Source organism: Sinocyclocheilus rhinocerous, unplaced genomic scaffold, assembly GCF_001515625.1.
Source record: "Sinocyclocheilus rhinocerous isolate Xijiao unplaced genomic scaffold, SAMN03320098_v1.1 scaffold306, whole genome shotgun sequence".
Taxonomy (NCBI): Eukaryota; Metazoa; Chordata; class Actinopteri; order Cypriniformes; family Cyprinidae; genus Sinocyclocheilus; species Sinocyclocheilus rhinocerous.
Window position 1 is genome coordinate 1,281,855 of NW_015662161.1, and position 13,487 is coordinate 1,295,341.

The following is a 13,487-nucleotide window of genomic DNA, read 5'->3' on the forward strand; positions in this document are numbered from 1 at the left end:
TTTCTGTATATTGTATTTACACGATGTGGATCTCAACAGAGTTTGGCGATCTCAATACAAAATCATACATTTGTGCAGCCACTAAACTGACAGAGCGTTTAAATGATTAAAAGTCTGATCAGAAACTTAGATCCTGTCATTTGGTCACACAGCGCATTCTCCATGCAGGCTGTTATGTTAAATAATTTTCAAAAATATGGAATTTCAGTGTTTGTATTTTACAATAGAGATATATGGACTTCTACGTCCATATAGTCATAAAAATATGCCACGTCCAGCCTTTCCACAATTGTGAATAGATTCAATGAAACAGTCATTTTTGATTAACATGGTTATTCATCATAAATTTCTGAGTAAAAGTTAACAATGTGACAAGAGAGAACCACAGTCAAGCAGTACATCATCCACACTTGTATGTAAAAAACGTTCACCGTAATTTTCCAACATCAATATCTGCTGGGAAGTGTATTAGATTAGCTCTGAGGTTAATTATTCCCCCCTAGAAATACAATGCAAAAAGAGGAAAATTATTTTTTCATTGCAATGCAAATTTGTGTCTCACATTTGCTGTCATGTTTATTCTCAACTCTTATTTGCTCCCTCCAGCTGTCTGTGAAACAGACCGAATGTAAAGTGGCCACGAACCATGACATATTTCATATTTAACCAGCATTGTCTTGAAAAGCACTGCTGCAACGATTACAGCAATGAATCAGCAGCTGGATGGACAGATCTGTCGTCAAGTGGAAGCCTAAATCATGGAGACTAACGCTCCTTGCGATATCTCTGAGATTTTTTTACCATCCAACGGCGCATAGTGGTTTCACATGTTCCCTGAACAGTCATTTGTAGAGTTGGTTTAAGGACGAGTTAAATCTTAAATAGACTGGCAAAGATTTCCTCTGTCAAGCAAAATGAAAACAAAATAAAAAAAACTAAAAGGAAGGAAAAGCTCATTTTCCTTCCATGCAAGGACTGTTCCTTGAGATGTTCCATAAATTATATCCACAGAGGAACACAAATCAAAAAAAGTATTGCTTTCCTAAGGGCCTTGTCGAAGAGAATTACAACACAAAGTGAATGCAAGCACACAAACAATAAAATATTTGTGTGGTTAGTGGTTATTTAACATACTCAGATAAGTGGTGTATATAATAGAATTATAATGTAATTTTATCTATGTACATATGCATACACACTCTTGTGTGGGTGTAGGATACATGTGCATGTAGAATAAATCTGACGCCACCATTTTTTCATTGCAAATTCCGTCTCCAAGTTGGAATTAAGTCACATACGAACACATACTCTCACACGTACGGCTTGAAGCTATTATTCAGAGACTGTCAAATCATTGGACAAACAATTGTCTGTCCAAGACAGGACTTCACTGCTGATTGATATCTTGGCAGACGAATTACACCGTGAAATGTTTAATCTAGTTCCAAGGTGTCTCTCAAAGCTGTAGACCATTCCCTTAGGCTTGGTATATTATACAGCTTTCACGCTGCTCCACATGGAAAACAGAAAAAATGCCCTGCAAAACCTCTCAAAAAAGTGCTTTCAACTAGCTTGATGTCTTTGAAACCAGGACAACTTGTCACTTCTCCTCTCTTTTTGCCTTCCACTCATTCAGACTGGTGAGAGTTATTCTGCATGGTCGTGATGGTTTTACCCCTTACAGGTGTAAACCTCTTCTCTTTGTGTGCACTGTTTGCATTCAACATAGCAGCACCAGCGCACCTGGCACTGACACGGTCTCGTCACAACCCGGCTCTGAGTGTTGTGGCCCCTGCCGCAGCAGATGGCCTCACAGTTCTTATCCTTGTAGCATTTGCGGGCCATGGTGCCTGCCGAATACTTGCTAGGCCTGCAAAAGCTCGGCGAGTCCTCGATGTGAAGAAGGTCAGAGGTGCGGGGAATGAGTTCCGTTCGAGGGCCCGGAGAGGGCTGCTGCCCCTGGGATCTGGTCTGGGAGATCTCCCCCTCCCCAGTCGCCTCATTGGAGGGGCTGACCAATTTGATTGAAGTCTCGTAACGCTGCTTGAGCTGCTTGCCGATTTCGTGGAAGGGTGCCAGCTGCCTCCAGCATGTTTGCACGGTACACGATCCCGAAACTCCGTGACACTTACAGGTGGTCTCCACCCCCGCCTTGATCACCTGTGCGGGACAAATGTTAAAAGTAGTCAGACTACACACATCAAAGGAATTACATTCGAGATTTTTACCAAACATCAACATTTACGTCTCCAATTATCTCAGCAGACACAGCACAGCGCTCAGCTGCGATACATCAAAGACGCGGTAAGTGCAGTGTTTACCGAACCCGTATGTTGCCCCTCTTATTGAAAAATCTGTGTAGGTCAGTTAAACAGATGGGCAATGCTATTTACAAAACAAGTATTTCAAAAGCACATTGAGGCAGTGACTTTGATGTTCCCACATATTTTGATTGCTTTTAACCTTCCCAACCAAAGACCGAAGATATAATACAGGCCATTGAGGAGTAGGGCGTTATCGTCATTCTTACCTAATTGCCGTAATTTTGGTTTTATCAAAAGCAGCATCAGTTGACATTAAAAAGCTGTGCTTTAAAATATGTCAGTTATATACAATTTTAAGAAAAGGTCGACCAAATATGTAATTATTATGATGGCTGTGGTAACTTAAATTTTTAGTCACAAGACGCAAAGTGGAGGCTTATTGATGTTTTTAATATTGTATTCAAATATTAAAAGTATTACAAATGTATTAAAAATATGATAATGTGATATATGTGGGTTTTATAATGATATATGCAATAGAGTACAATATAATATATTATTATATATGTAAAAAATTGTCGTTCTTGAGTTTACCAGTACGGGTTGCATATAGTTTACACAATACATATACAAAATGGAAAATGTTATAATTTTGAAACAAAACAATGACACACATTGTGTTTTTAACAAGCGAAAAACCATAAATCCAATGTCTTCATTGCCAATTCAGTTCTATGCATGGCCTGACCTAGCTATGACACACAACATTTGTTCCTGTTTATGTTGCATCACACTGTGTAGCCCCTTTGTGAAATTGCATCTTGCTCCACATAGATGTATACTAAACATTACAGTTTTTTACAACCCTTATTGTCACTAATGTCAGAACCTTTTTATTTTTTAACAACAAAACTCACAACCTTTCTCCAAATGCTTGGATGCATCACACAAAAACCTAAGCTCATTTGTTAATTGAACTAAAATCACCTATTCAAAATAACACAATTACCGAGTTTTATGATCACTAGGACACATTTCATCACATCAACAGTACAAAATCATCACAAAGTTGTCCCTTTTTGTATTGATTTATTAAAAGTCTAACACCTATTTGGGTGTTCAACTACATCTAATTGTTTTGACAGTATTTTGTTTTAGTAGAATGTGTTTCAATATGGTAGCATTCTAGAAATGTAGCAAATTGCTGTCTTATTCAGTTCTGTATTATGTTTGATTTTGAACTTAAGTTCAACAGTTTTGAAAAGAGTATATAAACGTGCAAATTGGCCTGTAGGTAGGTAGTTTTGGCGGTGGTTGTGTTTGAGTAAGAGAAGAATTCATGTAATTTGAAAGCTGTAGTCATTGAATGCATTTTGTGCCAAAGCAATGATAAATGATCCACAGTTTAGCCCACATAGACTGCTGTTGTCCTCAAAGTGTGAAGAGTTTTGAAAAAGTGACCTAAGAACTAAGAACTGAGATGGGTCGTAAGGATTGTAGAAACTGTAACATTTCAAAATACATCTGAGATGACTGTTGATGAGTTGCTAAGATGATTAATTTCATTACAGTGATCTAACTATCAATCGAAACAACTGCTCAAAATGATATGTAACTGTTGAATTGCTCTTAATGCATAGTTTTATGGAAAATGACAAAGAATATTCCATCAGGAAAATTTCAGGATAACGAGATTTGTTAACACTTTATTTTACAGTGTTCTTGTCAATGCAACGTATAACAAGGACACTGTAAAATAAAGTGTTAACAGATCCCGTAATGCATCTACTTACTAAATTAATAACAGTAAATTATATGCAGTTTCATGCAACTAACCCTGAACCAAACCCTAACTCTAACCCTAAGTACATGTTGTTAATTAATATTCCTCAGTACTTAAATTTATAATTACACTATAATAAGGACACATTAAATAAATGTTTTCAAATTAAAAAAAAAATTGCAGTCATTTAATCCTTTGTTTTGCTTTTTTCTTTTTTTTTCGTAGCTACTCATTTTTGCCATGATTTAAAGAACCAATGTTATGATTTGATTGCATTTAATCAATACTGTATATTTCATGCAGAATTTGTTTTAAGATTCCACTGTCTGTAGTATTCTCTCTACTAGAATACAGTGTTTACAGTGATGTATTTATGCAGTGCCATAATTAAATGTGCATCACATATTTTGTGTGAATGATTGTACAAATAACTACACAGTAAAACTCTTTTATTTACTATCTTGTGTGTGGGTGAAATTATGTTTCTAGGAAATTTCATAATAAATTAGTAGAACCAGTGAATCAGAAAGTGATCATTTTCTTTAAAGATATGAATGCACAATGCAAAATTGAACACTGAACAGCCTGTGTTACCAATGGTGACCGTTTTGAGTTTTGTGTCTAAAGTTTAAAATCAAAGACATCAAGGTTCTGAAATGACTGTCAATGTGAAATTTTTTTAATTGGGAAGAAATGTAAAAGTTTGATGGTACAAGCATTGTTGACGGATGAGTTTAGTTGATTCTGTGAGCTTTCAAAATTTGAACAACTGACAGAGGTACTTAAATTTCACGTTATGCACAGAGCACTGCCAACCACAGTGTTTGATCCATTCAACATTTCTGTAAGAAAGTGAACTTTAAGATAAGCATATAAAAGGTGCTGTATGGACATTTTGTGTTAAACAAGTGGTAGACTAGTTCAACAGAAACTGCAAATCCACCACAATGGAAGGAGAGGAAAATGTGTAACGTCAGCTTTAAAATGCAGGTGATGCCGAGGCTAGCACATTCCAAGTTTGTTCTCCATATGGAATTTGACCCCAAACCCCATACACCTCCTTACATGTGCAGATGGACCAAAATTTGCAGTGCTGTAAATCTCTTATCGCAGACAAAATGGCCTGGGACGACTACTTGAGATGGACTGAGCAAAGAGGGCAAGTCTGCTGAGCGCTGCTGTAATTTATATTCATTCTACAACTAAAACTAACAATATGAGACAATCTGTTGGTGCCAGACCTGTAGTTTACTTTGGCTCTCTGTTATGGGTCTTTTTCTGTTCCTTTTTTTTGTTTTTGTTTTTTTACTCTTACGAGGGCCTCAATGTTACCTCGGCTCTTTCTCTTACCAAAAACAATGGAAGACTTGGACAAACTTAGTGCTCTTTAGACTGTAAGGGAAACCTAACCTTGATGAATGGGCACTTATTATAAATTACTGAATTAAATAGCCAATTTAAGTGATTTAAAATGGGATCTTTACAGACTATTTGAGTGACCCTAAAGAATTTATGAAGCTGAACATTTAACCACCACAGAGAAAGAAAGTACACAACAAAGAAAGAAAGAAAGATAAATGATACAATCACCTTCTTTACAGTATACTATATGCATATAACTCCACGTTTCTCATGCATGTTTCTGTCACATAACATTTCCCACATTATTTATAATTCCCATGATCCCCATACTTTTTAATATATCTTAGCAGCCTACCTTCATCCCTACATTGCTGTTGTGCATATCTATCCGGGCGCGGAGATCCTTGTTGGACCTCTTACCCAGGAAGTCTTTGACAAATTTGTTGCTGTACTTGAGGTTATCTCCACAGCCTCCCCACTGCCAAGCCTTGCGGTTCTCCAGATCAGGAGCCTCGTCACAGGTGCAGCGCTCCATGCGGCCAGCGCTGCAGGCTTTGGCCATGGCGTGGGTCAGGCCTGCTGAAGAGATGGCATAGAGGAATGCCGTCTCCTTGAAGCCTGTGAGGAACATGGAGATTACGAGGCAGCCAATAGTTCATTCCTGACCTTCAATCCTGTGATTTTACAGAGAATGCTAGTAACAGTTCCAAGCCCCCCTTGCACTTACTTTTGTTCAGCAAGGACACATTAAATGAATCAAAAATAACAGTAAAGGCATTTATGATGTTACAAAATATTTCTGTTTTTGCATAAATACTTTCGGTTCATCAAAGAAACCTGAAAAAAAATTAAACTGTAAAAAAAAGTATCATAAGCAGTTAAATTTTATTTTGATAGTCCTCTTTAGACATTCTAATTTTGCAACTACCTGTCAGCTAAGGGTACGTTTACAAGACAACAATGTACTATAAAATGGAAAAGTTTTTCCTTTGCATTTTTGAAAAATTTCTCAGGTGACAGCTTTGCGAAAACTATCCCTGTTCTCATGGATCTGAAAACGACTAAAATGCTGTATTAAGCATGCCAGGCCAGTAGCTGGCGATACTCACGCATAAAGAAACTCACCTATAGACTAAACACATAATACCTGTGCACATGATGTCACAGTTTTCACAAATTCACGTTTTTATAGTTTACACGGAGACTATACTGGTATTGTTTTCAAAAACTTGCATTCAACCCTATTTCAAAAGTTTGCGTTTTCCTACCCAGGCTCATTGGGAATACGTGCCACTACCTATACATTTCTGCACAACTCAGAAAATGTACCTATACGTACAGTACAAATCGCTGCAGTTTCCAGTTGAAATGAACACTAGAGGCAGTAAAACCTTTATCCTAAGAAAGCCTAATTTTCGCACAATTGCTGCACAACATTGTGTTATGACTTCAAAACAATTCTAACATGCTGTGAGATTTGAAAACGGATTCTTTTGAACATTAGCATCACATATACAGCTTCACATGTCAGGGTTTTATAATGTAGTAGTTACTTGGTAGCTCACGCGATACGGCGTTGCACTCGTGATGTGAAGCGCTCCGGTACGGAGGTTCACCGGTACAGTCCTGTGAAACTACGGTTCAACAAAACAGCTCAAACCTGCGTAGAAGGAAGTTAAAATAGCACAGTTGCATCAGCGAATGTGTTTTATATCACTTTTGCTTTCGGTAACACTGTCAGATAGGTTTAGGGTTGGGTTTGTTGTAGGGAGTATCTCCAACACGATAGGGCATTAACCTTTTTTGGCGACACTCCCCAGACACTTGAATTCTGAACTGCTCCAATACGTGCCTGAAGCTACGTTATAAAAATGCCGCAATACGTGTATCAACATAATAAAAATGTGGCCACGGTTACGTATTGAACACACGTTTTAGCGTCACTCACTGGACCTTTCACGTTGAAACTGGGCAAAATATGCAATAAGGTACATAATATCAATGTTGCAGAAACGTCGCGACAAGCACGTATTTTCAGTGAGCCTGGGTTGGCATTTTCAGACTTCCAAAATGCTGTTGTGATGTAAATGAACGGCCAAAAGGCATAAAAGGTTTTTAGTTTAAAACGTTGTTGTGTAAACGGCTTCTAACTCTCATCAGAGTATTAGACTATTAGGTTATGGTTAGGGTTAGTAGAATAAGTTGACTTTTACTTGCAAAGTTACTTATAGTCAGTAAACCAGCAATATTGTATAGGCATTGTATAGATCGCACACTTCTTACCCCTCTTTAAAATGTTAGCCCTGTAGCGGCCCTCCAAGGTGCAGTTCCATCTCTCAAAGCGGAACTGATACTGGCACTCTAAGGCACTCATGCTGATGGCCTCCATTAGAGTCTCTGCCACGCCAGGGTCCCGTCTGCACATTCTGCGCTGTTTCTTCTCCAGTTTGAGTCGATCACACAGCTTGTAGTGCGCCTTGCCCGCCCTTTCGTCTGGCTGTGAGCTCAGTGGCAAAATGGACAGGGGTTCATTACCTGTTAGCCTACAAGAGAGACAAATACAATCACCGTTACTGAGGAATTGTTAAAAGGCCAGATAAGATGTGTCTTTACCATTTAGAAAGGGGTGTGTCGCAAGTCCAAAATTAGACAATCATTTAATATACAGGCCGTTATTGCTCTATCTCCAGTACATTTACTGTGATATGCAATACAGTTATTGTGATATAAATGTTCTCATACCATGGCATAAGATATTGATAGTTTCACCAATCCTTAATCCTAGTGTTTGCACACAGGTTTCTACACATTGAGTCAAGCTGTATGTTTTGCCAATGCACGTTCAAAGAAAAAGAAATCCCATGCATAAGAAAATCAATTTGTCATCTATTGAAGTTTGTTATTAAAGGGGTCATATGATGCGATTTCATTTTTTCCTTTCTCTTTAGAGTGTTACAAGCTCTTGGTGCATAAAGAAGATCTGTAAAGTTGCAAAGACTAAAGTCTCAAATCCAAAGAGATATTCTTTATAAAAGTTAAGAGTTAGCCACACCTACCTAAAACGGCTCGTTCGAACACGCCCCCACATATCTACCTCACTATGTGGGAAGATTTGCATAACGCCGCCCAAATGTTCACACAAAGAAAGAAGGCGTAACTTTGATTCTCGCTGCACACAGGTTTCTACACATTGAGTCAAGCTGTATGTTTTGCCAATGCACGTTCAAAGAAAAAGAAATCCCATGCATAAGAAAATCAATTTGTCATCTATTGAAGTTTGTTATTAAGTGAAATGGGTTACACATACAACTTTGTACTGAGGAGGAGGATATTGTAATGCCAATGGGACTAATTTTTATAACAGGAAAATGTTAAAAGCCAAATTCACTTTCACAGCACCCACATAAGCACCACAACACAATGTGTTTCTACTTGAAAAAGCAGAGCACGTCACTGATCACTAACAAGCACTGGGCACAAAGTTGTATAAGAAAATTCTGGTCCCAAACGTACACTTTTTTTTCTTTCGTATATTTTTTTTCCCTGAAATTACAGCTGTTCTATATCAAGTAATGGCAATTCAAACTTGGATGAGCTGATAAGCTGCAGAGGTTGACCCGTAGGTTTATTAGTTTATAGTGGCACCCTTCCAAAACAAAAATGATTGCGTGTAATATCATATCACAGTATTTGGGTCCAATACTGACAATAGTTATTATAGATTGATAAGCCTTTTTGTGCATTCATGAAATATTACACTTTTATGTAAAAGTGTGTGAAGCAAGTCACACTGGACTGCAAAATTGCTAAATTTTTACAGACAGACAAAATGTGAAAATACATAATCTATGCATAACACTGCAAACCTTTGCAGCTTGAATATTTTTATTAAGCCAAGAGGTCGCTCTTTGATGTTTGGATTGTCTATTGGTCCTACATCAAACTTGAACTTCACCAAACCTTCAAATTTCCTATGCAGTAAAATGCCACATTTCTTTGTGTGAGCTTGTGTTGCTGATCTCTCTTGTCTGTATGTGTATGAATGGAAGTAAAATGAGCACAAAGTGTGACCATGTCTTAAATGTGATACTATCACAGTCCAGACAAATAGAAACTACTATAATTAAATAAGTGAAAGGACAAGCCTGGCTTCACCACCAGAAATGAAAAATGAATGAGGGGTGCTTTGGGCACTTTTTATGTGCGTCCTGTCAGCTCGATAGCAAGAATGAATTCTGATGTGGTTAATGTTCTCAAATGTCTAATTCCCTATGGAAAACACAAGCCAAACAGGGTTTCCAAACTTTGCGAAGTGATTCCCAACACTATTCGAAAGTACACATTTTGGACGTCTCCCTAATCAAACACACCTGATTCAGCTCATCATCTTGTTTCAAGACCTTTTCAAGACCTGAAATGTTGATGGGTTGCTAGGTGGCCCAAGTACAAAAACAGTCAAATCTCTATGACTTTGTTTAGACAGACAGATTTATTTATCATTCACCAAAGTTGGGGGTTTGTTCAAATCCCTAACCCTAAGAATTAACAACAATAATAGTAATAATAACACCGACAATAATAACAGAAATATCAGCAACCAAACTAAGAACAAAGAACGACACATACACTTATTTACCAGTATTTAGCCAATATCTCATGTTTTAGACATGGTGTAGGCAGCATGTGATGGAGCAGCACCTCTTTTGTCAGTTTATTTTAGAGCATGCAAGCATAAAACACACTGGCTGGGTCTGCCGCATAGCTGGCGAACATCTAACCAGCATTCTGCGGTTTGTGACGAGGAGAGCTGAGAGTTACTTTCATAACACATACAGGGGACAAGACTGTCAGCTAATGACCATATTGGTCACACCAATTGACAGCACTGGCAGGGCAGTAGCTCATTATGTGCAATTTCTGGGTTCCTTTTACACATTCAACGAGAGGCAGAAGAATAAATGGATTTACAAAACTCACAGACTCGGGTCTTAAAACACATCTGTTATTACAGCGAAGATTATAGCTTTAAATCTGCCACTTTTGTCTTCTAATATAAGTGCTGGCTATTATTAACTACAAGCCCAGAAAACATAGATCAACAGAGCAGCAGATGTTGATATTAATGACAGCACTGGAGGTATCTGATCACTTTAATGTAATTTTGCTGAGGAAGTTCATGCGTTCATGCAATATATTCTGAGCCGCCTCATAATGAAATCATGACACAGAAAAAACATGATGTTTATTCAGTTGCTTAAAGGTGACTTCATGCAAAAATATAAGGGGGTCCACTTGTGTTTTTATTAAGTTGTAACCTTCAGGCTTGTTGTGAGATCTGGTTGACAAAATGGGGGGATTCTGAGGGGGAAAAAAAGAGTAACTTCAGCTGCTTTTCCCAGGCATTTTTTAAGCGAATGTGTGGGGTGCTCAGCCATGACCACAAAGTTCTTGATCGCTTCATGAATGAGCTTGACCTATGTGGTCACATACTACCTGGCGATATCGTCTGAACATTTTCGAGTCGAGTTAATTATGAGGTATATGCCAAAATGCTGTCTTACATTATTTGTCATCTCTTGAAAACACGAGGGGTTCAGGTTGTTTCGAATAATTTGCTGTCAAGGAACCGCAACTGCATAATCCAATTAGGACATTAGACACGCTTGTGGCTTGCCTGTGTGATCCTGTAATATCCTGGCTCGCAGAGAGACCACCCTCAACGTACCAGCATACTACGGTCCTCTGGAAATGGAAAAAAGGGATGTTCAATTCCTCAGCAAAGTGTATCTTTCCATTATAACTACATCCTCATATAGTGGCTATAATATACTTGCGATGTCTTCTTGTACAGCTCAGACGAGAAGGCAGACTGGAAGTGTAACCTCAATAAGCAAACAAGTGCAATGACGCTTCTGCAGAGAAGCTGACAAAATAAAATATATGATGCAAATGGTTATGAGAGCCAAAAATACAGTCTACAGGTTTCATTCCAAGTGCTAAAGGGAAATTCTGAGCACATAACACCGATTTCAACAGGTCTGTGAGACATTTCTCTCGGGAGCCCTGACGAGGCATGAGTTCAGCATGTTTAAATGAACACAAACACAATCTTTGTAAGCTGAAGTTAAGTGTAAGGAATCTGTTTACTGCAGCAATTTGACATCTATTGACAAGTTAAGGAACAGAAACTAGGCAAGCAAAGACTTGCCAAGGCATATTAACAACACCCACATCCATAGCTTATTTTATAATGACAGTTTATCCCTCTGCAACAGCCGTGTTTAACACTACAAGTGAACTTCATTCATTAGTATCAAACTTCATTTCAAAGAAATACTAATGGTACACATTTGGTACAAACTGCAATCACTCACAGGCGGCCATTGCTTAATTATTATCAAAGACACAACAGTTAAACTAAAGCTTTAAAATAGATGTATTGTTCATGGCTGTATTGATTAATCAACTTCATACTTTCTAATGGCTATGCCTGAAACTTTAGCAATGCAGTCATTGTATGAGGCCCAAAACATATTGTACCAAATTATGTGAACACAAACACTTCTAGCTACACAACCTCAATTGCATGTGGCATTGCGTGTTTCAAAATACCATTCATAATGCAACTTACTGTAAATACTTGTTGCCACAATAGCTAATACAGTCTTCTATTGTCATTTTTCTCTTTCAAGTCAACTACTGTCATGGCGGAGCAACTTAATTACAAATTTCCTGCATAAAGTTTATTTCTGGCCCAAAGCAAAACTTATGCATTTGTGCATTTACCCTTCAGTCCTTTAAAAAGGATTAAGAGTTCATTATCAGCCGATAATATGCAGACCAGAGATATGTTGGGCTGTAAGAATTCAAGCAACTGCGAACAAACTGACAGATCTCACAGAAACAAAACAGAAATTTCATGTCTGGCCTCTGAGAAGTCTTTGAGACATGCTTCTATCTGAAACACAAAAGCTACTATGGAACTGGAGAGCTGCCAGAGACACTGAGCTCCACTAATCCCTGGGCTACTGGTGATGGCTTACAGCCCAGTATTTTTAGCCTTTTACCCAGAGTGCTGGAGGGCAAGCCTGGATGTGTGAGAATGGAGAGCAGTCAAGTATTCAGGCTTTTGAAAGATGAAGTCACCTCAGCTATGTGTGAGCTTTTATGTGTGTTCCTTTTCCAAAACTGTATAGATTTGACAGACCGCTCACAGTGTCTACAGTATGTCAACAGAGACTAGCAATAAATCTTACATTGAAGTTTTATCTCTGGACAAACCTTTGACTTCTTCAAGCAATAGATCACCCAAAAAGGAAACTTGCCATTTCATTATTTACTAAACCTCATTCAGTTCCAAAACCACGTTATTTCCATAGAACATAAAGAAGAGAATTTTTGAAGAATCTTCACACAGCTCATTTTCATGATTTTATTCATGGTAAATCTTCCCCTCGCTGCAACTGTAAAATCTTACACTCCATTCATCATATTTAAAATGATTCATGTTATGGTAACTGTATGGTAAAATGTTAAAATTATGTTTCAATAACAATTTTTAAGGAATAAGGAATAAAATCGAGAGAAAAAAAAAGAAAGAAAGAAATACATAAATCATATTTTTTTTAGACTTTCCAGCTTGTCCACATGCACATTTTGAAGTAAACAAACCAGCTGTTTTAACTGTTAGACAGGACTTATTAAGAACTTACTGTAACTAAAGCCGACATATCGAGTGTTGCAAAACTTCTATCAAAAAGACAATTGCCTATTTAAAATTGAAGGTAGGACTACACCCAGAATAATCAGTGTTATTACATCTCCCATTCGTATGAATGATGATTATGAATAATTGTGTACTTGTCAACATGGCAGTCAGCGAATGTTAAATCCCAACAGGTTGTCACTGCTGTCAAAGCTGACTCCACTCAACAATATGTCTGATGCTACATTATTATTATTATTAGGGCACAAGCCAGAAAGGCGCAGGGCCCTATTGATCCCCTAAGGATTATTAGGGCCCAAGCCAGAAAGGCGCAGGGCCCTATTGATCCCCTAAGGATTATTTTTTTCAACCT

The 13,487-nt window shown here is 37.9% G+C and overlaps 1 protein-coding gene across 1 annotated transcript in view; it reads right to left on the minus strand.

Moving 5' to 3' along the window:
* Window positions 1–273: 273 nt before the first annotated feature.
* LOC107727550 (protein Wnt-9a-like) overlaps window positions 274–13,487 on the minus strand; it is a 34,364-nt gene continuing 21,150 nt past the window's right edge. The window contains exons 2-4 of the mRNA XM_016537440.1: window positions 7,693–7,952; window positions 5,765–6,027; window positions 274–2,160 (exon numbers count right to left, since the gene is read on the minus strand). Of these exons, the coding sequence (XP_016392926.1) occupies window positions 1,672–2,160; window positions 5,765–6,027; window positions 7,693–7,952 (1,012 nt within the window). The 3' untranslated portion in view covers window positions 274–1,671. The remainder of the gene's footprint in view (window positions 2,161–5,764; window positions 6,028–7,692; window positions 7,953–13,487) is intronic.